Below are 27,885 nucleotides of genomic sequence, written 5' to 3'. Positions count from 1 at the left end.
TAGTATATGAAATCTAAGTTCTATTCTCTAAATCTAACTCATAGTATACATATTTTATTATTATTAAATTTTAATGTAAGTTAAAATGAAATCATCACTGGTATTTTTAATATTACCGTCAAAGTCGGTACATTTAATTGTTTCCAGTAATTTTCAAAAATTAGTAAATTAGTACGATAGAATTTAATTAAGTAACCACATTTCCGAATAAACGATGCTCTTTCCATATAGTCTATGGCTGTGAATGACAATGACATTCGTTACGCGCGTTTTTTAAAATATGCTAAATTAAATGTTTTCAATCTTTCTAAGGCATTTTCTTAATATTTTTTTTCGTAAGAACCTTCTACAGAGTATTAGAAAACTATAAAAAAACTGCCAAATCGGTCTAGCCGTTCTCAAGTTATGGCGTGACAACGGGAAACGGGTTTCATTTTTATATATATAGATGAATTACAACTGTATTGAGGAGTATGAAAATAAATCGTTTTTTGACAATGAATAACTTTTTTTAAATTTATTTTATCGATATTATTATTATGTTTAGCTTAAAAATAATAAATATTAACAACTTTAAAAATTATATTATTATATTAATTTGTATATAATATTTACAATATTAAACATAAATTTTTATATAGATTCTTAAACATATATCCAAATTATATTTCTTTTCTCCTTATACTATTTAATTTCTATCATATATTTATACAATAATGTCTTATATAATAACAATTTATACATATAATTTAAATTTTCTTAATTAGATTATTTACATATTTTTCTTAAAATTGTCTTAAAAACTATTGTCAAAATTGCTATACCATTTGTTAATATATATTTGAAAAAAAAATGAAGAACTATTGCAATAAGTCTGAAAACTTTAGTTGGAAATAGAGACACAAATACTGTCATGATAGCTGTGTACTGTCTGAAAAGTATTTGCATTAACATCCAGGAAGGATCCATGTTTGAAAATGCCCAATCAATTTGTGTACCGGCAGGTGAAGTTGAATATTCTACACTAAGCAGGGAACTAAAGTTTTTTTTTGTAGCAGATTTCCTATTGAATTCCCTGTAGACATTAAAAAAATGTTGAAATCTCCAACAATTAGCATATTTTGATTGCATAACTCAGAAGTAAGGACTTCCTGAAGTTCTACAATTAAATGTCTGACAGAGAAAGCTGAATTTCTGTATAGAACCAGAATATTAAACTGAAACATTTAAACAAAACCGCTTCTAAAACTTTGCGGCCTGAATAAATTTTCTTTACAGCCTTTGGTTTTATATAGCTAGCAATACTATGCTTTGCATATATCATAATGCCCCGTTTATTTCTGTTGCTTGTTTCCGTGCTATCTATCCTCAGTTCGTTAATTGGAGTAAATCCTGGTATATAAAAATTTCGCAAGGATAACTCCAAGTTTCTACAAAACATAAAATATCTGAAGATAGCATCAAACAGTCGCTTTTTATATCATTAATGTGAGCGTGAAAACTCTGAACATTATGGAATAAAATTTGATGTCCTGATGTTCGGGAAATCATAAAATTGAAACTTGTTGTTAGAGCTTTATTTGTGTTCAATTCCCTCAGTTCCCTAAATACAGGATCCGATTCAGAAAATTTGTTAGGAGGAATAAAAATTCCTATGATGAATAGACCTTCTGCAGTAGTAGCTCGACTGCAAGCGACATATATTGAAGCTCTAGGCATTCTGGGTCGAGTATGAACTACAACTTTATTATATGTGGTACCCTGACTTTTATGAATAGTTATTCCCTCAGCCGGAACAACTGGAAACTGATTTCTTTCAATTGAAATTTGTTCATTTCTTTTACATTGAAAAGATTTTATAACTTTTTCAATTGATGTCCAAGAACTTTCTAAAGGATGAGGCTTTTTTGATCGTGCTATCAAACCAACAGAAAGTTCCAAAAATTTAATCCACAGAATTGTTGGAAAAGAATAATGGAAATCAATTTGCATAAGTTGTCCAGCTGCCCCATTAACCAAGCCATCACTCGTGTTTATATTCACTGTAATCATATAAGTATTTGGCGAAGGTTTTTAGTGTCAATTCATAGGGCAGTCCCTGCGTTTCAGAAGTTTTGAAAAGTTTAACTCATTCTAAAATATTCTCATTTTCGCTTATACCAACTCCCTTAACTGAGTCTTTTGCAGTTGAAAGGATAGCTTCAGTTGGGATTCGACTGAGCTTAAGGGCATTGAAATTATTTGTCTCTTCATTGGACCAAAATAAATGTATGGCATCATCGGGAACTTCTTCGAAATTAACTACTCGAGTTTCAATGAGTTAAATGTCCTCATTTGTCATAGTACCAGATCTCATTATTTCTGTTAATTCAAAGTATTAAAATAACTCCCACAAAGGGGAACCAACTAAAGTGCTGTATGCATAATTGGGATTTGGAGAGAATATCCACCTATCTCCAACAGGTGAGAGCTGCTTCAAATCACCAAACACGATGATCGGTATACCACCGAAGGGGCTGTCTGTTTTGAAAATTTGTTTTATTCTCGCATCAACAGAGCTAACCTACCATCGATATTTCATCAATTATGATTAATTTTAAATCGATAAGTCTGGAATACAATGAATTAACTGTGTCATTGCTAAGTGGCCTCAACACTCTATTCAACTGATTAACAGGTAAAGAAAATATTGAATGAAGGGTCATTCCACCTATTCCAAATGCTGCTTTACCTGTAGGTGCGCAAAGAAGAACTTTTAAGGAACTTGGATTGGATCCAGGTGTAGAATTGTAACGATGGTTAAGAGCTTGATATTATATATTGCAGATATCAAACGACTCTTTCCTACACCTGCACCGCCGCCAATGAACTCATAAAATGGGCGATTTGTTTTTTAGCAGGTGCATGAAATGTGTCAAATAGGTTCTTTGTTTAGTATTTGGACTTTGAACTAAAGAAAATAATTCCTCAACTGTAATTAAAAGGGTAGTTTTATAAGTCTAATATTGCAATCAGATTCAGTGCCATTATCTGTTAAATCTTCACCATGCAAGTCCAGCAAATTAATATTTGGGTTTATTTCTGGAAGTGCCAACACTCTGAATCATTTTCCACCATAGCTAGTTCATTTTGATCACCTTTCTCTATGTCTACTTCATTATAAAGACTTTCTAAAAAATGGAGCCCAATGCAGCAATATACTGCTTCTTGTGCAGATATTTCTGCGCCTGATATATTTTTGTGACTTATATGTTTAAGTTTTTGCTTAACAGAATAATTTCCAGCACTTACCTTTGATATAGAGAGCCTAGAAATTCCCCTGTTAGACTTGTTAATATAATTGATTATATATGAACAGCAAGCATATGCATCCAGTATATATTGGATATCCATATTTGCTCTATGGAGTTCCAAAATCAGAGGATTATAAAACGATGCTATAATTTTATTTTTAGAAAAATTTTGGGTTTTGTTAAACTGGATCTAAGGGCTTACAAATAGTCATCAAAAGACATATTTATTCTACTATCAGACAGGAAATGTTCAAAATCGTTTAAATTAGAAATGTCTTCTGTAGTCATATTTGAATTTAAAACGTTTTGAATTTTGAAAAAGTTTTCCTTGTGTCTTTCTGAATTTTGACTTGCTTCCTCTTATTTCCCTAGTACAAGGCCGACTGTGGTTATGCTTTTGATGACCCAAATGATTATCTAAGTGGCTGACCGCACCATCTATAGAAATATAATTGTCAATTAAACTAATGGCATCAGGGAATGTCTAAGGATATTGAAGGTTGATCCTAGGAGCATTATTAAGCCAATACATGTCATGTACATGCGGGGAACCTCTTTGTTCAGTGGAGTTTTTGGAGTAGAAATTTGTGACAAAATGCTCTCCAAAAATGCCGGCGTTATCTTTAAAAAGCTTAAGAATTTGTTGATAGCGGAAATCAAAATATCTATCACAAGTAACCGCGTCTGACCGAATTAAGCGATATCTATCTTGGCTTGTTAAACTGTTGGCTTCCGCATCCGAAATATCTTTAGAATCAGTTTTAGAGAGGAAGACCAAAAGCTCAACCCACTGAGATTCTGCAGCCAATAAAGTGATAAAGAAAGTTGGAAGCCCAAATTGGCGAATCATAGCGATTGCCTTTTTCTTCTCAGCTTCCCAGTGCGCAGGAGAGGATCTGACGCCTTTCAAAACCTTGTAACCATCATCGCGTTGAGTTAAGTTTTGAACAAAGTTTTCGTTTAATAAATTTTAGGCCGTAACTCGGTTGCGACCTGAAAACTTCCTATGTATATGATGTACTATTTTTAATGTGTAGCAGTTCTAATTTTTTGTAATCATAGAACAACTTTGGAATAGTACACGCTCTTCAAAACTGCGAATTTCAGAACGTATTATCTTTGTATATGTTTCAGAGCATGTACGTTGCTGCCCAACGTATATTGTTCCAAATGACAACTCTTCTGAATTAGTGCCTTGAATTATGTCAATTGGTCTTTGTCCTTCACCTGGTTTAGTCTAAGTTTTCTACAGGAATATTGTCAAAAAGAGTTTCTTGACCGCCTGGATTTAGCTCTGAAGGTAAAAGAGTCGTTTGAATATTATTACCTGCGGGATTATCATGAGAAGTTTGTTCCGCATGAAAAGATTGAACCAATCGGGAATCCTCTGCAGATGCAACAAACGAAACTTCTTCTTGGTTATTAAATTCTGAATTCCAGTTCTCATTAATATGTATATTGTGCTCAGATGCACGATACAGAGGGGTATTCACTAAGAATTGCAAAGCTTCCATAATCTTTGCGGTGCGTATGGTATCGATCATGTAATTATGATTGTATTCCAAATGCCTTTTTAAGTGAATTTTTATCACATGAGCCTCATCAAAGGACCTTGGTAGAGATGTCACAATATTGTTAACAGAAATTGGTATATTAACAACAGCACCTTTGAGCAAACTCTGACTTTGATATCCTAACGCACGAATTGTGATAAAAGGTAATCTAGGCATAATGAGACGTTCTTCAATTGGGGTTAAATCTTTCAAACAATCCGGTACTTCAGGAAAGTCTAGACCGTTAGCTTAACATATTTTTGGAACGTGCTTTTTAACAATTGCATTTTTGCAAGTAGCACAAAAATTGTCATTTCCATCTTCTGAAGGAAATTTTTACATTAAAAAGATGGCGGATGCAGCATTCGGGTGTTCTTGCGCAATAGTATTTACAACTTGCTCAACAGATCGAACCTTGGCATTATAGCGCCGAAATCTTTTTCCCCGAGTATTTGTGCTTTGCTCCTTAGAGCGGATTTGGGGACTTAGACGTCCCTATGTTGAACAGTATTTAAATTTTGTTCAAAAAACCATACCTCGAGATTATCTCGCCTGGTTCTATGTTGATTTGTAGTGATAATTTGTTCGGACAGACGTACATCGTAATCTAATCTACGATTAGCGTGACTTACAGTATCTTGTGACTGCTCACTATCTCTATATAAAGAGTTTGCACGAAGAACTCTCATACGTGTTCTATTCTGAAGACAGTACTAAGTCGTCTACTAGGCATAATTAATAAATAATAAATGGCTTAATATATAAAATACTATGTATAGGTACTATGGCATATGTGCACCAGATGTATATGTGTTTGCTCGTAACTGTATATAAAAATAGTTTAAACACAGCTTTTACACTGTTACACTGAAATTCGTTTGAAGAAAGCACTTTGCTGGTCAAGAAATGTAGTGTAAGTGCCGTTTCAGACAGGGATTCAAAAGAGTCTGAGTTTTTTCAAATTTTCTTTTGGTGTCGCTCTGGGCGTTCACACGGTCAAAAAGAGTCCAGCAACTCGAGTCTAGTTTTTCTGTATTCCTTTTCACAAAATTTTCGTAAATATTTGTGCGGTTCGACTGCGCAACACTGCGTGCTGCGTATTTCATTTGTATGTTGAGATGATGGTCACACATTTTGCTTGCAATGAATTACCATGAATATGGTAGAACAATATGCATAATACAAGTACCTACCCGCTAAATAGTTTCAAAGAAATACTAAAGACGGGAATTCCCTAATCCACAAGAATGTATTGAATATCCGCTACTAATATTTTCAAGGCCAAATTTATAATAGGAATTTCCTAATCTTTAAGTATTAAAAACTCATAATTTCTTTACTCCGTATTAAAAATTCATAATTTCTTTACTCCATAATCTATATCTTAATTTTCTCCTTATTTACAATTTGTCATAATATTTCTATTATTCTATGCATACGTATTTGCATATTACATACAAAAATAGATAACAGAACTCAAATTTGCGATCGAATACATTTGAAACCGAGCGCTCTTGCAACCATTCAAAGAATTTGAAAGTGAAAAGGAATGCTGAAAAGGGTAGCAGCGAGCTGTTACGAACAAGAACACAAAGCGTGCCACCCGAACACGAGTGGCACGGTCCCTTCGTCTTTCCTCGTCGTCCCCTCGCCCACAATAAACTGGTATGAGACTCTTTTGAATCCCTGTGTGAAACGGCACTAACTGAAACTACAAACACGGTGTACTGATATTTATTATACTCTTGCAACATGTTGCTACAGAATATAATAGTTTTGTTATGGTATATATTTGTACTCACAGCTTACGTGCTTTTGTATATCAATATGTTACTTAGATATTCACTAACATAATAATACATAATATTTAGTTATATTTATATTTTAGAAATAAGTAGTTTAATTCATTGTATTAAAATCAGGTGCTCGGAAAACCTCTCCGTAAATTGCTTTTGTCTAACGCTTTTTAAAACAGGGGGATCTATGGTACCTATTTTCAAAGGTCTGCCCATGAAGGCTAAAGTAAAAATAACTTACATATAATTAAGTATGGTATACACATATGTAGAGCAGGTTTGTAGATTTTCTTCTTTCTGTCTTAATATCTAAACCTTTCATAAGCTGACAACGGCGCTGGGTAAAAATGTAATTTTCTGGAGTTTACAGTGCATCTCATGACCTTCACATTAAAATGTGTCGCAAAACTGAAATAATAGACAGTAGCATTTCAACCGATGGGGACGCAGTTTATCTATTACCACATAAAAAGGGTCTTTAGCCCTTTTGATACTACATTACTAATATTTATTTCATGTGATTTTTTCTAGAAAGATATTTTTATATATAATATATATAATATATTAGGGTTATAGGGTTTAAACAAAGGTCTAGATCAATTTCATTCATATGCAGATACACCACATTACTTTTAAGAAAAACTGTCCATTTAATTTCATTAAATTATCAAATTAACGAAAAAAAATTATACCATAAATAGTACATGTGAGTTGGGGAAATTCGTGGACCGATTTCATACATTTTCGGCATTAAACTATCGTTTATCTAATATTTATAATACTCTTGCAATTCGCAGGAATCAAAGGCCCGGAAATTCCTTCAAACCTTATGTTAAAAAAATGTTGAGAAAGAATTAAACATCCATTATTAAAAGAAATCGTGATTAAATAGCAATCATATTTAGTATCTTCTTGACTTATATCAAAGGCCATAAACTTAGTCTCAGTTTTATTGCTTGAAGTGAGATATACATAAGAATGAATGTGATATTAACTCTATCAAAGGGGCTAAATTTTATATTATAAGCTTATGTGGCAAACGTCAACCAGAGAATAGGAATACATTATATGAAGTTGTGAGATTTAGACCAAGGTATATACTAATTTCATTCTAATTCAGCGTCAAACCACATAATTTTTAAGAAATCTTATCCACTTAATTTCGTTAAAATGTCACATTTTAATCAACCGGAACGGTGTAAAGTCAGGTGGAAGGACGGAAATCATATATATATATTGTGAATAGAGAAAGTTATTAATTTTGACATTGCTATACTCGAGAATATTTTGAGGCAATTTTATATATAAAAAAAAATATTAATACTCACTGACCGACATATTCGGCATAAAACTGGTTAGGATAAAGAAAGTAGTAACTGGAAGTTGAGGGTAGTATTAATCCGATTTTATCAATTTTTGCCAATACCACATACTGCTAACAGCCACAGCCTAATAAAATGCTCCAACTGTTTCATTAAGGTACCTCACATACCATCTCTAATCAAAAGGAGTAAAGTCAGACAAATGTTCGAAAATCCTGATATTAGTTACATGGGGAGTAGGTAAAATTTTCCCCCGATTTGATCCATTTGATGCACAAAGATACCATGTTATGAGTAAAACACGCTCTCTTATTTTCATTGAGATAACTCACATATTGGCCGGCATAAAGTCACGCAGAAGTTCAAAAATCTTTATATTAGGTATATGAGGGCTATAAGAACTATTGATCCGATTCAATCCATTTTTGACACAAAATCATACTACATATTATCGAGAGATTCATTTATTTATTTTACTATATGAATTTCAATTATATATCTTACACATTGACCGATATTTTCGTCAACTATAGGTCGTTTAGTCAACTATAGGTACTGGGGTCCACATATTCAGTACCTAGGGGCTTGAACAGTTTTGGTTCGATTTAGACAATTTTTGGTCACAAGGTGGCATACTTTAAATTTTTTACGCAAAGTTTTACCCCGATGATCAGATAGAATTTAAAATGGTGTTATATGCCAAATAGGTTTGGAAATCGATAAGTAGATCCCAAGATATGGGTTTTCACCTAAGAGTGTGCGGTGCCACGCCCACTGTTTAATTTTGAACGCGGTTCCTATACAGTCATCTCATACCATCCCAGAGATAAAATTTAATGTCTCTCTTTTACTAGTTTTTAACAGTACCGTTTTTAACAGAACCGTCTTACGGTACTAAGAAACATGTTTACCAAGTTTCATAAATATATCTCAATTTTTACTTAAGTTACTGCTTGCACAGACGGACGGACGGATGGAGGGACGGACAGACAGTCGTAACCCTATATCTAACTAGATTAGTTTTAGGTGATACAAACAACCGTTAGGTGAACAAAACTATATAACTCTGTAGCAACATGTTGCGAGAGTATAACAAGAGCAAACGTTGTATTCGGTTGTTCCAAACCTGGAATAGCCTTTACAACGAAATAAGTTTCCATACAACAATTTGATTTTGATTGGTCAGTTTGTATGACAGCTATTTGCTATAGTGGTCCGATCTGAACTATTTCTTCGGAGATTGTAACGTGGTCTTCGAAAATATTCTATGCCAAATTTCAAATGGCAATCACGACAGCAATGTTGAAAATTTGTCAAAGTATCACGTTCTGCGTGAATTTCTGGCAACACTTGCAACAGCATCATGCTCTACTGTCACATTTTGCGCTCAATTTATGCAAATAATCGGCAACACTAAATTTTTGTCTGCACATCAGCAGAGTATCAGCAAATATGCAACACAGTTTGTGTACTGCTGCAATTATTATGTAGCTCGATCGAATAAAAAAGTTGTCCATACAAGAACTTGATTTGAATGGTGAAGTTTGTATGGCAGCTATATGCTATAGTGGTCCGATTTGCAAAATTTGTTCAGAGATTTTAGCGTTGTCTTTGCCTGGTGGCCAATGAAATTTATGTAGCTTTTTGAAAATATGAAAAACTGGTGCCTGATCGAAGGATTTTTTTAATCTCGATTTTTTATGAACAATTAATTTATGGGTTTTTGCCGAAAATTTGGAAAAAAAATTCATGAACACACCATTTTTTTTTGTTTAAAAAAGCTTCGACCAAGCACTAGATTATCTTATAAGAAAGCTAACTTTTTTCCGATTTACAGTTGATGATTTCCCAGGGATTAGTGATAATCACCGCAAAGAGCTTCGGTTGGAACTGAATCAGTATACATAAATAACTATTACTTTTAAAATCATAAATCTTTCTTAAAATTTCTGCCAAGTCAAGTCGAAATCTTTTTTAATGATTCTATGTTTTTACTTTTATAAAATAAAAAAAATTTACTGGCAATAAAAAATTATTTAAAATTGTAACTTGTAATATTTTCATGTCTCCACCTAACCCCATACTCTAGTCATTTCATCAGATGATCATAACATATTCAAATTGCGAAATCAATGCGTACATTTTAGTAATGTCACCATTGCGCGTTTTTTTTTGTTGCAAATTTCAATATTAAAAGAAGATAGTCCCATTAACGGATGCGCCTCATATCATAGCTTGAAGCATGTTTAACATACATACACATTTGGGCATTCACATGCCTGTAACTGACAAGTTAAAGCTCGTTTCGCAAAAGTACGAGTTACGTATTGCAATGCATATGTATGAATGTAAGCCCTTGATTATATAAATATTTACGCGTATATACATAAATATTTAATTTATATGTAATATGCGCACGTTTGCCCCTTTATGCCCATGCATGTACCGTACATATACTTTTAGTGCTTGTTCACACAAGGGAGGTTCTGTTGCGGCAAACCGCAGTTTGCAGGCGAAGGAGCGACGGGAAAAGACAAAGGGCACCGAGTTTCTCGTGCTCGGCCAACATGCTTGGAGTTCTTCTTTGTAGCTGTTCGCTGCTTCGCAATTCGACATTCGGCATTCTTTTTCATTTTGAAATTCTTTTCGTGGTTACAGTTCCATTCGTTTTCAAATGAGTATTAACAAATTATTTAGAAATTTTAATGTTATGCCCTATTTTTTGTATGCGATATGCAAATATGTATACAAATAAGGTTAATATAATAGAAATATTTTAAAAAAGTGGTAAATTAGCTAATGAAAAATGTTTTTGTGCGTCGCGTAAATGAATTATACAAGGGTTTTAAAAAATGATATGAAGGGGAATAACAGAAAGTTGTCCGGCTCGAGTTGCGAGTGTAAACGGAAAGGGCAGCACCGAAAAGGCAGTTGTCGATACTAAGTAACAAATGTTTTCACGTCTGTACTCAGATTTCCAAGCATATACTTATTTTTATTGTTTACATTACGCATTTTACAATTATTGTAAACATTTTTTTATGTATGGTGTACATATGAATTTATTTATTTAATTTGATATGTATACTGCGTAAGCATATATATGTACATACATATACTTATATTGTAAAATAAATGTATTTCCGCACGTTTGACTTCTAAATGTTGACATACCGTTCGAACAACCATCACCGTTTCATGTACATCAGTATGTAAGTATGTATATACATACATATATTTCCATTTTACATTAACATACTTATATACTTATGAATGTGCATGCATACAGGTATTTGTTGTTGCTAGCTTGGTCTCTGTTATTTGTTGACCAATTTATTCATGTTTGGGATTTTTGCCGATACTCACTGATATTACTGTGTGTTCCGTTGCCGATATTTGCTGCTAAAATATTGGTGAATGTTGTTGTGACGCCTTCTTCACTTTTTTCGAAACTAATTTTATTTTTATTAGCATTACATGCTTTTTTTCTTTTTACATTGCACACTTTTGGTCATAGTTGGAGTTACGTAGTGGCTGATCGCAATGTGCTATGCTATTATTGCTAATGTTGTTTTTGCGATAAAATATTGTTGCATGTCTAGGTGGAATGGGGATGGAGAAATTGGATTTAAACTTTATTAAATGTGCGCTTGCGGAACCGCTTACGAACTTTACTCTTCTTACGCCTTTTTCCAAAACTGTTAGAGTAGGGGACTCGAAGCTATGCGACACGAAGCTATAGTGCAGTTTGATACGCAGCTAATTCAGATGAAATAACTAACAGTGCGGCATGGTCATAGTTTCTGGTCAGCAAATGTGTTAGATTTAAACTGTGCATACTTTCGTCGGGGTGTAAACAATGAAGAGCATAACTTACTCATTTAAGAAAAAAATCAAAATACTATAATAAGAATAGTGACTGTTAACAATCATTAAATATTTATAACTGCATAAATAATTGAATATTGTCTTTTTCGCGCTAATAATATTTTAGAAAATAAATACTGAAAAAATACCTATGAGTGTAGACGTATTTCTATTTTAAATTTCGGCGCCGGATATTGCAAACCCATTTCCGGTAAGAAGATGCTTCTACAAGTATATATCGCATTACAACGATTGAGTTCATTTACAAAATAATGAAGAAAGTTTGATATTTTTCGCTTACCAAATATTGTGTAATCAGTCCCGTAACTTACATCAGCATACCTGAATATATGCACGCATACATACATATTCGTTAAGTGCAAATAGTAAAATGGTATATCGATAGATAGTTTGATTGGTTTTGGATGTCATAAACAACAATTTGCCAAATTTCATTGGCATTTGAAGTAAATTCCGTTATTACAAGTCATTGTATGTTCATATTAATTTATTAAATATTGTGACATGTACTTATGTCCATAAGTGCATGCTGAAAATGAACTTCGATTGTGTCAACAAAATAAATAAAATTATGTTTGTTTCACATCTATAGACCGTATTGTTTATTGAACTCACATGTGCATCCGTACATTTTGTGGTAATTTAAATAAAATAATAATTATTATTAAATACTTAATTTCAATTCTGATTGCAGAATGTAAGTATTACAATATGTGTTTTCATAAGGTGCATATGTGTAAAAATAAAAAAATAATTAGTAACGCCACACGCATTTGTTTCTGGCAAAATATTTAAAAATAAAATTGATCAGTAATTGGCCCTACAAGTATAAAAGTTGTATAACAATTTGAACGTGAATCAATGAAGAATTGTGAGGTTTTGGAATATGCTTTAATGGCTGGTCGGTGCTTTAACTAATTTGGTTGCCAATACGATGTCATGTTGCTATATTTCTTTTATAGTTTTGTTCAATATTCACTTAACGCAGAGTATACATTGATAAATATGTACAGTACTTTTTTGGTACTGCAATTAGGTTTATAAATATTAGTACATGTTAAAACAATTTCACTTATTTTGTAAAAGCTTTTTGCTTGAATTTCAATTATATATCTTACACACTGACCGATATTTCCGGTAAAAGGTCAACTGTAAGCACTGGGGTCTACATATTCAGTACCTAAGGGCTTGAACAGTTTTGGTTCGATTTAGACAATTTTTAATCACAAGGTGGCATACTTTAAGCGCATTATTTACGCAAAGTTTTACTCCGATACAATCGTTGTTGCTTGATTTGCATAGTGGAAAGTGAAAGAATCAGATGAAATTTAAAATGGCGTTATATGGGAAATAGGCGTGGTTGTAATCCGATTTCGCCCATTTTCGCACTATAACATATTATATATAAACGCATTATTTACGCAAAGTTTTACCCCGATACAATCATTATTGTTTGATTTGCATAGTGGATAGTGAAAGAATCAGATGGAATTTAAAATGGTGTTAAATGGGAAATAGGCGTGGTTGTAACCCGATTTCGCCCATTTATGCACTATAACATAGAAATATGAGAGGAATGTTATGTACCGAATTTGGTTGAAATCGGTTTAGCAGATCCCAAGATAAGGGGTTTCAACTAAGAGTGGGCGGTTCCACTCCCACTGTCTAATAACCACGCCCACTTTTTAAAAAAGATTGCGGAGCTTAGTTATGGCAATTTATTTGTTTTTCATTAATTACGTTTTGTTGGCGTGGCAGTGGTCCGATTACGCCCATCTGGAATACCAACCGGCTTACGGTACCAAAAAGCATGTTTACCAAGTTTCATAAAGATATCTCATTTTTAACTCAAGTCATAACTTGCACAGACGGACGGACGGACAGACAGTCACCCGGATTTTAACTCGTCGCTTCATCCTTTTCATTTAGATATACATAACCCTATATCTAACTTGATTAGTTTTAGGTCATACAAACACCCGTTAGGTGAACAAAACTATTATACTCTGTAGCAACATGTTGCGAGAGTATAAAAATAATTTATGGAGATCTAACGTCGGGAAAAGGAAGGGGAGAGGCGTGCTTGAATTTTTATGGGTTAGGAACAGTGTATCTCGATTTCTGGCAAAACTACGAGTCTTATAGAAAAATGTTATATTGCAATATTGTAGGTAAAGAAAATATCTATATCTTTTGCATATAGACTTTTTTCACCTAACCTCAAAATTTATGTGAAAAATTTAAATGTTCAAGTTTTGGATTTTGTATTTTTATCTTGCACAAATTTCTTTTTTGCTTTCACGAGATTTGGTGGAATTTTATTCCCTTCTTGGCTCCCAAACTTACTGTAATTGTTTATATTTAGAATATTAAAGAGGAAACCTCGTTTCGACCTTAAATCGAAAGAAAACCTTAATTTTCAATCTAAAATTCTCAGGTCCCCCATTTTTCAAAAAAGTCCGTTAGTTTTAGGTTTCTTGAAATCTCTTTTTTCTGATGGTAAATCATTTCATACTGTAACTTCATTACTGTAAATTTGTTCAGAAAATGCGAAAACAGACCCCATAGTAGTCGAAATTCGATCAATAGAAAATACAATTTATGAAGAATGTTAAATTATTTAAATTTTATTGAAAAATTTGAGCAAAATGTGCACAAAATCTAAAGAAAACAATTTACAAAAATAAACTAAAAATAAATTAAAATTTTTAAATCATTCTCGTGCAAAATCATTTGTTCTGTTTCTGGTTTTGGCTTAGTCTTTCCATGAATGAATATCCGAATCAAATCGGCCAATTTTAATTTGTCGTCATATATAGCCACGTATGCACCTACGAAAGGATGCCGAAATAATTATGGACAGGAAAAGATGGTAATCACTTGGTGCCAGGTCCGGACTATAGCCACGTATGCACCTACGAAAGGATGCCGAAATAATTATGGACAGGAAAAGATGGTAATCACTTGGTGCCAGGTCCGGACTATAAGGTGGGTGCATTAGGACCTCCCATTCGAGCTTCCGGAGCTTCTGGCGAGTCACCAAAGACGTGTGTGACCTGGCGTTGTCCTGATGGAACACAATTCGGCCTCTGTTGATCAAAGATGGCCTCTTCTGGAAGAGTGCTGCCTTCATGCGGTCCAGTTGTTGGCAGTAGAGGGCCGAATTGAGCGTTTGGCCATAGAAGAGCAGCTCGAAGTAGATGATTCCTTGCCAATCCCACCAAACACACAGCAAAACCTTCCTGGCCGTCAATCGGGTTTTGGCCACCATCTGGGCCGCTTCCCCGAGCTTTGACCACGACCGTTGGCGCTCGATGTTGTCATAAGTGACCCATTTTTCATCGCCAGTCACAATCCGCTTCAGAAACGGGTCGATTTTGTTGCGATTCAGCAGCGATTCGCTGATGGAAATTCGGTCTATCATGTTTTTTGCGTTAGTTCGTGTGACACCCAAACATTGAGCTCCTTTTTGAATCCAAGGTTATGCAAATGGTTCCAAACGGTTTTCTGGCTTATCTTTAGTTCCTAAGAAATTAAATAAGTGCTCACGTGACGGTCTTTTTCCACTATTTTCATGATTTTATCGCAATTTTCGACGACAGGCCTCCCGACGCGTGGTGCATCTTTGACATCGAAATTACCGGAACGGAACCTAGCAAATCACTTTTGTGCTACACGTTCGTTTACAGTATCGGGCCCATAAACTAAATTAATGTTTTCAGCCGCTTTGGGTGCTTTTTCGCTTTGATCGAAGAAAAATTTTAAAATATAGCGAATTTTCTCTTTGTTGGTGTCCATCTTTGACGAGCGCTCACAACGAACTGAGTAAATCCATCGAAAAACTGTCAAAGACAAACTTTTAGCGCGAATAAACACGTTTTCAGCGCCGTTTAGTATGACATGATGCGACACGTAACACAAGTACTATGGACAATAACGCAATCTCTTAGATAAAAACCGAACGAACTTTTTACTTGACCTAATATATAAACGCATTATTTACGCAAAGTTTTACCCCGATACAATCATTATTGTTTGATTTGCATAGTGGATAGTGAAAGAATCAGATGGAATTTAAAATGGTGTTAAATGGGAAATAGGCGTGGTTGTAATCCGATTTCGCCCATTTATGCACTATAACATAAAAATATGAGAGGAATGTTATGTACCGAATTTGGTTGAAATCGGTTTAGCAGATCCCAAGATAAGGGGTTTCACCTAAGAGTGGGCGGTTCCACGCCCACGGTCTAATGACCACGCCCACTTTTTAAAAAAGATGTTAACTGCAGATGCCCCTCCCTAATGTCATCCTGTATCTTATTGCGGAGCTTAGTTATGGCAATTTATTTGTTTTTGATTAATTACGTTTTGTTGGCGTGGCAGTGGTCCGATTACGCCCATCTGCAATACCAACCGGCTTACGGTACCAAAAAGCATGTTTACCAAGTTTCATAAAGATATCTCATTTTTAACTCAAGTCATAACTTGCACAGACGGACGGACGGACAGACAGTCACCCGGATTTCCACTCGTCTCTTCATCCTTTTCATTTATTGTATATATACATAACCCTATATCTAACTTGATTAGTTTTAGGTCATACAAACACCCGTTAGGTGAACAAAACTATTATACTCTGTAGCAACATGTTGCGAGAGTATAAAAATAATTTATGGAGATCTAACGTCGGGAAAAGGAAGGGGAGAGGCGTGCTTGAATTTTTATGGGTTAGGAACAGTGTATCTCGATTTCTGGCAAAACTACGAGTCCTATAGAAAAATGTTATATTGCAATATTGTAGCTGAGGAAAATATCTATATCTTTTGCATATAGATTTTTATCGCATAACCTCAAAATTTATGTGAAAAATTTAAATGTTCAAGTTTTTGGATTTTGTATTTTTATCTTGTACAAATTTCTTTTTTGCTTTCACGAGATTTGGTGGAATTTTATTCCCTTCTTGGCTCCCAAACTTACTGTAATTGTTTATATTTAAAATATTGAAGAGGAAACCTCGTTTCGACCTAAAATCGAAAAAAAAACTTAATTTTCAATCTAAAATTCTCAGGTTCCCCATTTTTCAAAAAAGTCCGTTAGTTTTAGGTTTCTTGAAATCTCTTTTTCCTGATGGTAAATCATTTCATACTGTAACTTCATTACTGTAAATTTGTTCAGAAAATGCAAAAACAGACCCCATAGTAGTCGAAATTCGATCAATAGAAAATACAATTTATGAAGAATGTTAAATTATTTAAATTTTATTGAAAAATTTGAGCAAAATGTGCACAAAATCTAAAGAAAACAATTTACAAAAATAAACTAAAAATAAATTAAAATTTTTAAATCATTCTCGTGCAAAATCATTTGTTCTGTTTCTGGTTTTGGCTTAGTCTTTCCATGAATGAATATCCGAATCAAATCGGCCAATTTTAATTTGTCGTCATATATAGCCACGTATGCACCTACGAAAGGATGCCGAAATAATTAGTAAAAAATAATAAAGAATTGATGAATGAAATACCGATGAAGTCTCCAACTGATGCACCATTTTGAAATCTTTTCAACAAACAAATTATCTTGTCTTCTGCTGCGTACCTTTGTTCTTCAGGTGATATCTAAAAGTTATCGGCATAGGAATCAGCAACTGTATGTAAGTATTTGCAACTTATACAGAACAGCGACGAAATGTATTTCTGTATACGAGTGTGTTAAGTGTGACGCGCAAAGGAGAAATAAAATCGACCAATGAAAACGCACCACCGCGCCGTACCGTATTTAAGGATATCTTTATCACATTTAAAAAATTATGATTAATTCCTTTTGAATTTTTAAAATGAAAAAACGGTTATTTTAGACATTACAATATATTTATTGATTTCAAATCAAATTTTAGCAATTTACTCTATAAATACATACAATTTAGAAATGATATAAAATCTTTTATATTTATAACAATGTGAAGAATGGTACATTCAATTAGAGGAGAAAAATGTATGTTCAGTAAAAAAACGAAATGTCTGCAACAGAAGTTACGTGAAAACAAAATGTCGTTTATTCAGGGGCACACCTAAGGTTGAATCGACTTTATCGGTTTAATATTTCTCTAACCGATATATACATATATGCAATAGTAAGGCCTTGATTCAAAGCATGAGAATATGTTGTCTTTTTTGCTAGCAGGTTTTATTCTATTTTAAAACACCCGATTCTTTGCAGCCTTCCCAAACAAAACCGCTACTTTCAATTTTTTAATAAAGTTCAGCTAGTTCCACCAATTCTTTCCTCTGGTAACTCGCGGTACCTAAATTTTGCGAAGTATTAATTATCTCTGAAGCATTTGTTTTTAGTTTACAAGAAGTTATGTTGTGAATATTTCAACTCTGAGGCATCTTGTTTTGTTTTAAGTTATGATGTGAATAATTAAACTCTGAAGCATCTGTTTTAATCATAGTTGTCAACTTAGTGCTTTAAAAATTAGGTGCTTGTTGAAAGTTATGTTGTTGCGAGCCAAAGTAAGTCAAGTAAGCTAGGACGTGAGCACCCCTAATTTACTTTAGACTAAATATAATAATATATAATAATTGTTATCTAGCAAAAAACTAGTTGACTTGTAGTAATTAATATATGTAAGTCTAGAACTAATAGTATAAGCTTATAAGATACCAAATATGGTTGTAGACAAGACTTTTTATACTCTCGCAATTCGCTGTACACAGTATAATAATTTTGTCACTTAACCCGTGTATTCGTGCAAGTGATAGCTGTAGTAAAAAGTTATAGATTTGAATGAAACTCGGTACACTTGTTCAATGTTTTGTATATGGGCGGAATTGGATCATTGTCCCACAAAAGCTGTTAATCGAAAAATTATAATGTGTTATAACAAGGCTACGAAATTGTAATTTGGTGTAGGGAATTGCAGTAGGACAGGGCGTGGACGTGTCCAAATGGAAAAATGTCTTGCTAACCACTAAAGTTATATCAACTAAGCATGCTGAGAACGAGAATTTCACATCTCATACAGTGTGAACTCCTCAATACAAAGGTTATGTTGAAAACTAATGCAGATGCGATAGGCAACTAAATAAATATGTTAACAGCATTAAAAAAGGCGCTTAAAGGCTTCATAAGAATCGGTGTAAAAATTTTGCACTTTGTCCGGTTGAATATACAATGGACATATTGAATTTATTTATGAGGCAAATTTAAAAATTAAAAAATAAAAACTTTATATATGTAATTGGTTTATATCCTGACAGAGCCTGAAAAATAGTAAAATTGTAAAATTTACAACGTCTATTTCGTTTGGTTTATAAATATTAAAGCTATTGCCCCTATAATATATAAAGTAATACATTATAAAACAGCTTTGAACTGGGACACGGCATGCATAGGTATGTATGAGTGTACATATAAATATTTTAAAAAAAATTCACGCATACTAGGTATGTAGAGAGTTGGTTGGAGCGAAGGTATGTACGTATTCGTATACATAGCACGATTTCAAAGAATTTGGCTTTGTAGGTCAATTAAGTAATTGAAGAAAACGAATACTTATTATTATTCACTACAGTTTATCTAGTACCGTTACCAAATTTTCAAAGTATCGAAACTTAGCCAAACATATTTGTTTAAATTCACTTCTCTGTCGGTAAGTTTGTAAGTTGTTTATTCAAAACTAATTTTAAGGAGAAATGATTTTAAGATATCTTTCAGGTAGTTTAAAACGTTCAGTTTTTGTCTAGATCAGCTCATCTGTTCAACATTAACAATCCTTGGTGTTGGAAACAACACCTCTACTATAGTTCTTTTTTCAAATAGGTGTATTTAAATTCATATCAGAAAATAAATGTATTAGTTACACTATATTACTTAACATTCGACATCGTTTTCAATAGTATCAAAACATTTTCAATGGTTGTATCAGACTTCCTCCATTTTTAGGTTCAATAAAGTATTATCAATGAATACAACACGTACTAGTCCTGTGTTGTTAATGGTCAAATAATAAATTTGTATAGGCGTTATATGGAAGCTAGCAGAAATAATTGGCGATAATTTGTGAAAATATCTTATAAATTGAAAGATTTTGAAAAACAATAAAAAGTTATTGCACTTTTACAATATCAATATAGAGGAGGCAGTGGCGGATCCACAATAATCGACAAGATCGGAAAATAATAGTTCGGTAATAATAAAAGATTGTCGAAAAATTCATACCAGGGGAAGTATCAATGAAAATCGTCAACAAATTTTTATTTTGAAAAATATTCACATATTTAATTCTTTCTCCATGCATACTATATGAAGAACTTTAATTTAATTTACACATGAAGATGAAAACAAAAAACATTTATAACAATATTAAGGTTTCTTGTAAAATGTGTCTTAGAAATTTTTTTCATTTATTAAACATAACGATGCATTTCGATGCATTTTTGTGGGCTTGTTTTACCTGATTTTAATATTTTCTACAAACAAATATATGTGCAAGAATAAATTTTTTCAATTTTAAAGTTTCTACAAAAAACATTCTGACGAAATAAATGTTTTCGTACGTAAAATATATACATATATTTTTAATAATAAATATCATATATCGTTTCTAATACCATTAGAAATATGTGTACAAAGATTCATGATGATTGGTTAAGTGGTTTCGGCGTAAAAGCGTAACGAACAAAGTTAAGTACATTCACATTTATCACATAAGGGATTATTTCATGAATAAAAATAAGTATGTATATCCTCTAAATATAATCAGTATATCCTATTCTTTCAAAATATCACAAAAGAGTCATTGATCACTATACCAGGGCGGCCTGATAAGTGCTTAGCCTAAAAAAGAAGAATTAGAAAAAATTGCAAGCCAACAAACTACTAACTTCTTGAAAAATACGTCTCACGGGAATTTGGAAAACACGGTGGGTGAGAAAGGGGTTCGTAGCCAAAGTCGATTAATTTGGCTGTGGCTATGGCGAAAGTCATGTTGAAAAGTCACCTTATTCTTCGCCAATTGGTAGTTTTTCTGCAATTCAGCTCTCTGTGATCGTTTTGCCCGTAGATCACACACGTAAATCCCAGAAAACTACGGCCATCACTTTTCCGGCCGATAGGTCTTTTTTTTTCATCAACGGTCCCGAGACGAAAGAAAATCAGACAACTATATCACATATCTTTTGTTAAGTTGTCCGATTTTCTTCAAATTCACTGTCATAATGTCATATAAAGGCAGCCAATCGTAAAGTAAAATAACTGAATAATCGGTTGTATGGGAGATATGTGACATAGTTGTATGATTTTTCCGATACCGACAAATGAACAATAGAATCTTAAAATGCACCAATGTATTAAATTTCATTGGGATATCGAAAAAACTGACGAGGAATTTTTTATAATCCTGAAAAAAAAACTTCGCTTAAAAATCGTTGGCTCGAAACCGGTTTTAGACCCATATTCTCCTAAGCAAAAATATTTAGAATGATCCGTAGAACATTTCTCGCAAACGCGATTTTTTAGAAAAAAAATCGACTTGCTCTAATGTACATATACCAATAAAATCATATTTTATTCTTTTCAAGCTTATAAAAGGGCTGCAAAGTGAAAGCCACTATTTTGGATTTAATTGTCATTAAAGTAAAAACAAACCAACATTATGCACATAAGCGAGTTAGTGGTAGAAGAAAAGGCAACTCCACTTCAAAAATTCTACGAGGGTGCTAATATACTAATAACCGGAGGAACAGGCTTTCTTGGAAAAAGTAAGACGCGTTTTTTAATTATAAAACAAAGATGTACTCATTTAGTTACTGACTTTTATGTTCCGCTTATTATAGTATTACTAAATAAATTATTTACGTCATGCCCTGGCATAGAAAATATTTATATTTTAATTCGAATGAAAAACAACAAGGATGTACACACACGTGCGGAGGAGATATTTGATGACCCGGTAAGCTACTCTAGATATTCGCCTTAGAATTTAAGTACACTTATTTCAAAACATTTGCTGGAAACTTTCTTAATTCAACAGATTTTTAATTCAATGAAAAAAGTGGCACCTAAATTTCGTCATCAATTTCAAGGCATTGCAGGAGACTGCATGTTGCCCGACTTGGGTCTCAGTGGTGAAGATCGAAAGCTGCTTACTCAACGAGTGAATATAGTATTTCACATGGCAGCAACAGTGCGATTTGATGAAAAATTAAAAGTAGCCATGCAAATTAATGTGAAGGCAGCGCGCGATATTTTGTTGCTTTGTAGTGAAATGAAGCATCTAAAAAGTGTCTTGCACATCTCCACAGCATATACCCAATGCCCCCTCCGACAAATCGATGAGAAATTTTATTCACCACCTAGTGATTCGAAAAACTTAATACTTTTGACAGAATGCATGCCGGATAAGCTACTGGAGTCAATGACGCCTGTGTAAGTCTGTTTAAGTTCACATTCAACTTACCTCTCACATATACATATAAATAATTCTAGACTATTAGGTAAATGGCCGAACACTTATACCTTCACAAAAGCTGTTGCTGAGGATATAATCAAGATGTACGGAAATAAATTGCCAGTAGGCATGTTTCGACCTGGCATAGGTAAATCTTTTATATGTATTATTATATTTTTTGCCTTCAACAGTGTACAGAAAAACTCTTTAATTTATTTCTGTACGCTGAGAGTTTACTTTTGACTCTGCTTATATTTATTAAAATTTCTTTCTTAAATACATTTTTTAATTCTAATCTCTTAACTAGGTATATATGTATGTGTGTATGCTTAAAAGTACATATGTGTAAATATGTATTTTATTTTTATTGCATACTTCAGATACCAATGCATCGATATTTTACAACTGTTTAGATTCACTGTGTGACTTAGTGCATCTAACGCACTTATATATAATACATACGTACACACACATGATACTCTCTGGCAGTTCAAATGGAATAGTACAAGTTCTTGCTACACATTTTGATCTTATAAGTATATAAAATAGAAATGAATAATAATATTAAAACCAAAGTTAGCGAAATGTGACCACTTACGTGATGAAAATTTATACCTTTCAATTGTATAAGAAGAGGATAGTAATTCTTTATTAACTTCGGATTGTATATGATGAGATGCTGTTAGAGTTACTCCTTCATGTCGGGCTGTACATCCTTCGCTTATTGTTATAATGCCTTGATTAAGGATTTCCATACATATTTGTTGATTATTATCACATTCTAGATATATCATTGCTTTGGTAAATAATTTGTAAAGCCAACGATTTTGAGAAGATAATTTTATCCATATATTGTCTGTTTCAAGGCTGCTATTTCACATAAATTATCTGTCGCTGATTTCCAAGCTAAATTTCCAGGACATTGGTAATGATTTTCCGAGTTAGTAGAACATTTATCTAGATCTACTTGGTTTATAAGTAAATATTGATTCAAATCAAACTTGTTTATTAAATATTCTGCTTTTATTTTTGGATAAGTACCTAGTTTGTAATAGACTCTTAAATTCCATTTTGAATTTATTATATCCATTTTATTAATCGGATCCAAATATTGGTAAAGTAAAAAGTTCGTTCGGTTTTTTATTGATTTTTCACTTGTGTACATTTGTCCGATTTAAGTCAAATATGCGCCGTTTTGTTCGTAAACTTGTTGCCAACGAGATGCCAACTTCATTATACCCCTCTCGTAGAAGACTGCGTCCCTATTGCCAAAAAACTCGGAGAGCCAATTTTGACAGGCCTCTCTTGCGGCCAACTTCTCACCATTAAGCGCGTTCGCCATGGACAGGAAAAGATGATGGAACACAATTCGGCCTCTGTTGATCAAAGATGGCCTTTTCTGGATGAGTGCTGCCTTCAAGCGGTCCAGTTGTTGTCAGTAGAGGGCCGAATTGACCGTTTGGCCATAGGGCAGCTCGCAGTAGATGATTCCTTGCCCATCCCACCAAACACACAGCAAAACCTTCCTGGCCGTCAATCAGGTCTTGGCCACCATCTGGGCCGCTTCCCCGAGCTTTGACCACGACCGTTTGCGCTCGATGTTGTCATAAGTGACCCAATTTTCATCGCCAGTCACAATCCGCTTCAGAAACAGGTCGATTTTGTTGCGATTCTGCAGCGATTTGCAGATGGAAATTCGGTCCATCATGTTTTTTGCGTTAGTTCGTGTGACAACCAAACATCGAGCTCCTTTTTGAATCCAAGGTTATGCAAATGGTTCCAAACGGTTTTCTGGCTTATCTTTAGTTCCTCAGCAATTAAATAAGTGCTCACGTGACGGTCTGTTTTCACTATTTCCATGATTTTATCGCAATTTTCGACGACAGGCCTCCCGACGCGTGGTGCATCTTTGACGTCGAAATTACCGGAACGGAGCACGTTCGTTTACAGTATCGGGCCCATAAACTAAATTAATGTTTTCAGCTGCTTTGGCTGCTTTTTCGCTTTGATCGAAGAAAAATTGTAAAATATAGCGAATTTTCTCTTTGTTGGTGTCCATTTTTCACGAGCGCTTACAACGAACTGAGTAAATCAATCGAAAAACTGTTAAAGACAAACTTTTAGCGCGAATAAACACGTTTTCAGCGCCGTATAGTATGACATGATGCGACACTTAACACTAGTACTATGGACAATAACGCCATCTCTTAGATAAAAACCGAGCGAACTTTTTACTGAAGCTCCTGGCTTAGCTGTATCATTAATGTATAATGATTTTGCTGGTGTTGCTAATATGAGCAACGTTAAGAACCACATCATCAATTTGCTTGTTCTACTAGGCTGTTCTGAGTTTGTAGCATTTTTTTTATTCTTAAAGTCAACAAACTTGTAACCTGATTTGGTTCTTCTGTTCACTGGTGTTTGTTACCTCTAGTGGGCATAATTTGTGAGCAGGCCGTTTAAGTAAGCCATTTTGTAGTTTTAGAGTTACAACTCTTATACTTCATCACGTCCCGGATGAATTTTAATAATTTTACCTAATGGCCATTTGGCTGGATGAGTTTCTTCATCTTTAATAATTACTATCTGTCCTTCTGCGAGATTGGCATTACATTGGAACATTACAACATATTCGTTTTTTCAACGTTTCCAAAAGTCTCTTTTAATTTTTTGTACTAATTTCCACCTATCTAATGCACCTATTTGTGTATCATTAATTGCTTCAGGAGAATCTATTATTGGACATCTTATTAAAAAAGTACCAGGTGTTAAAACGTCGCTTTCACTATCTATCGCACATAGAGGTCGTGAATTCAGTACTGCTTCAATCTGTGATAACAAAGTAATCATTTCTTCAAATGTCAATTTACTCTGGCCTATCACTTTTTTCAAATGATATTTAACTGACTCCTCCTGCTCCTGCTTCCCAAATTCCTCCGAAGTGAGGAGCTGCCGGCTGCCCAAAATGCCACTAAATTTGCTCAGCTTCTAAAATGGGAGCTACAGTTGAGTTTTTTTTAATTGCTACTTTAAAATCTCAGTCTACTCTTCTACAAGCTCCGACAAAATTTGTTCCATTATCCGAGTATATATATATGTTGACTTTTATCTCTTCTAGCAAAAAATATTTTCAAGGCAGCTAGGAACACTTCGGTTGTTAAATCAGTTACTGCCTCTAAATGAATAGCTTTTGTTGTCATACAAACAAATACAGCTATGTATCCTTTAAATATTTTTTGTCCTATTCCGTTTGAACATTTCATATGAATCGGTCCTGCATTGTCTATACCAACGTGTGTAAATTGAATTGACTTAGATACTTGGAATTCTGGGAGATTTCCCATTAATTGTTTTGATACTTCTTTGCGGTAACGTATGCATCTACAACAAGCTCGAATTGTCTTTTTTATGGAACTTTTCAATCCAATAATCCAGTAATTTCTTCTAATTATTGATACCATTAACTTGTTTCCTCCATGCAAGGTTATTTTATGAACATTTTTAATTATTAATGATGACAATTGTGATTTATTTAATATTATTAGGCGCTTTTGATAAAATTGAAGATTTGCATTACCTAATCTACCTCCTACACGAAGGATTCCATTACAATCTAAAATTGGATTTAAGCTTGCAATGCTAATTTAATGACAAATTTCTTTTTTGATTTCTAAACTCTGAATTTCCTCTCTAAATTGTAATTTTTGCTGATATTTTCTTAATATCTTTTCAGCTTCTTTTATTTCTGACTTTATTAAGTATTTGGAACATTTTTGTCTTCGTATTCTTTTTATGAATCGTAAGATATAAGCTACTACCCTAATTAATTTGATTAAACTAGAATATCTGATGACTAACTAATGATCTATTAGTTTATTCGCAAGTACTCCTCTGGATGCTACATCAGCTGGATTGTCTTTTGCTCCAATGTGTTGCCATATCGCATTGGAAGCAAGTAATTTGATTTCTTCTACTCTTGTTCTGATAAATCTGTCTTTACTTCGGCCATTATTTATCCATGCTAACGTTATAGATGAATCGCTCCAAGCAAATATTATATATTTACTTCTCTGTTTATAACTGTTTTTATCCTTTCTAACAATTTAGCAAGTAGGTGAGCCGCGCATAGCTCCAGTTTTGGTAATGTTTTCTTATTTTTAATTGGATTCACTTCAGTTTTGCCAGCAACTATTGTTATAACTGATCCAACTTTAGCATATACAACTGCTGCATAAGCTTTCTCTGAAGCATCTGCGAATCCATGTAGTTCCAATTTAAAGTGGCTTTTTGTTTCAAACCATCTAGGAATTTTTATTCTTTTTATCTCTGGTATATGCTGCATAAACTCTTGCCATTCTTTTGTTAAATTCTCGTCAAGTAACTCGTCCCAGTTAAGTTTCATCAACCAAAGTTTCTGTATAAACAACTTTGCTATAACTACTATTGGTGAAAATTCGCGATCAGATAAAGCTTGTCTATTAGTAACTAGTTTTTGCTTGGAAAGATTCGTATTAAATCCAAACATGTCCTTGGTAGGATCCCATTGAATACCCAATGTCTTTATTGTTTCGTCGTATTTTTATTACTTTAATTGCGCTATTTATTGGAATTGTTGCTATGATTTCACTGTTGTTTGACATCCACTTTTTTAAGTGAAATCCATATTTTTGTAGTTGTTTCAATATTTCATACTGAATGGCCTTACATTCATTTATTGAATCTGCTCCTGTCATTAAATCGTCCATGTAGAAGTCGTTTTTAATAATTTTTTAAAGCAAATAGTTGTGAGGCTCGCTGAATTTGGCAATTTCTTGTAAAGTTCTCGTTGCCAGGAAAGTAGCTGATGCTGTCCCATACGTAACTGTTTGTAATTTGTATTCTTCTATCTCCTCCTATTCTCCTTTTGTTTCCCTCCACAATATACGTTGATAATCTTGATCACTATCTGTTACTTTAATTTGTCGAAACATCTTTTCAATATCACTAGTTAATACATATTGCCAAAGTCTCCATTTGATTATAATGTCAAATATATCATTTTGAAGTCTCGGTCCTATGAAAAGGATATCATTTAAACTACTTCCATTTGTAGTTTTTACAGATGCATCGAAAACTACTCGTAGTTTAGTTGTTAGACTGTCTTCTCGAATCACTGCTTGATGTGGCAAATAGTATTTTCCGCATTTATTTTCACTTGCTTTTTCCATGTGACCCATTTCTAAATATTCTCTCATAAATTGCACATATTGTTTTCTTAGCTCGTCATTTATAACGAACCTTTTCTCAAGATTAAGAAACCGCGCCATAGCTTGTTTGCGAGAGTCTCCCGAGGACACTCCCACTGTGATATTTCCTAAACCTTGCAGTTCAGTTACTTCTCTCCCTTTTTGGTAAATGAAGTATTTGAGCTGCTTCTTCGGAAATAGTAGTCTTTTGAGATCCTTGATCGATTAGAGCTCGCAATGTCACGTACTCTTCATTTGCTCCCTTTACTCTTATCTGTGCTGTTGCCAGAAGTATCGCTGTTTCTGAGTGTTTCGTCATCATTGTAGAATATATTTTTTTTGGCGATATTTTCTTCAC

At 33.6% G+C, this 27,885-nt stretch overlaps 1 protein-coding gene across 6 annotated transcripts in view; it reads left to right on the top strand.

Moving 5' to 3' along the window:
- The first annotated feature begins 11,301 nt into the window (after positions 1-11,301).
- Positions 11,302-27,885, top strand: part of LOC106623134 (fatty acyl-CoA reductase wat) — a 21,947-nt gene continuing 5,363 nt past the window's right edge. Inside the window, exons 1-6 of one of the 6 annotated variants that reach the window (XM_070112334.1) lie at positions 11,302-11,377; positions 11,436-12,042; positions 21,434-21,613; positions 21,689-21,804; positions 21,886-22,280; positions 22,341-22,450. In XM_070112334.1, coding sequence (XP_069968435.1) covers positions 21,508-21,613; positions 21,689-21,804; positions 21,886-22,280; positions 22,341-22,450 — 727 coding nt within the window. In that variant the 5' untranslated portion in view covers positions 11,302-11,377; positions 11,436-12,042; positions 21,434-21,507. The other 5 variants (XM_014242538.3, XM_014242539.3, XM_014242540.3 and 2 more) reach the window with 5 other exon arrangements.

Source organism: Bactrocera oleae, chromosome X (assembly GCF_042242935.1).
Source record: "Bactrocera oleae isolate idBacOlea1 chromosome X, idBacOlea1, whole genome shotgun sequence".
NCBI lineage: Eukaryota > Metazoa > Arthropoda > Insecta > Diptera > Tephritidae > Bactrocera > Bactrocera oleae.
This window is presented reverse-complemented; position numbering and strand designations above follow the sequence as displayed.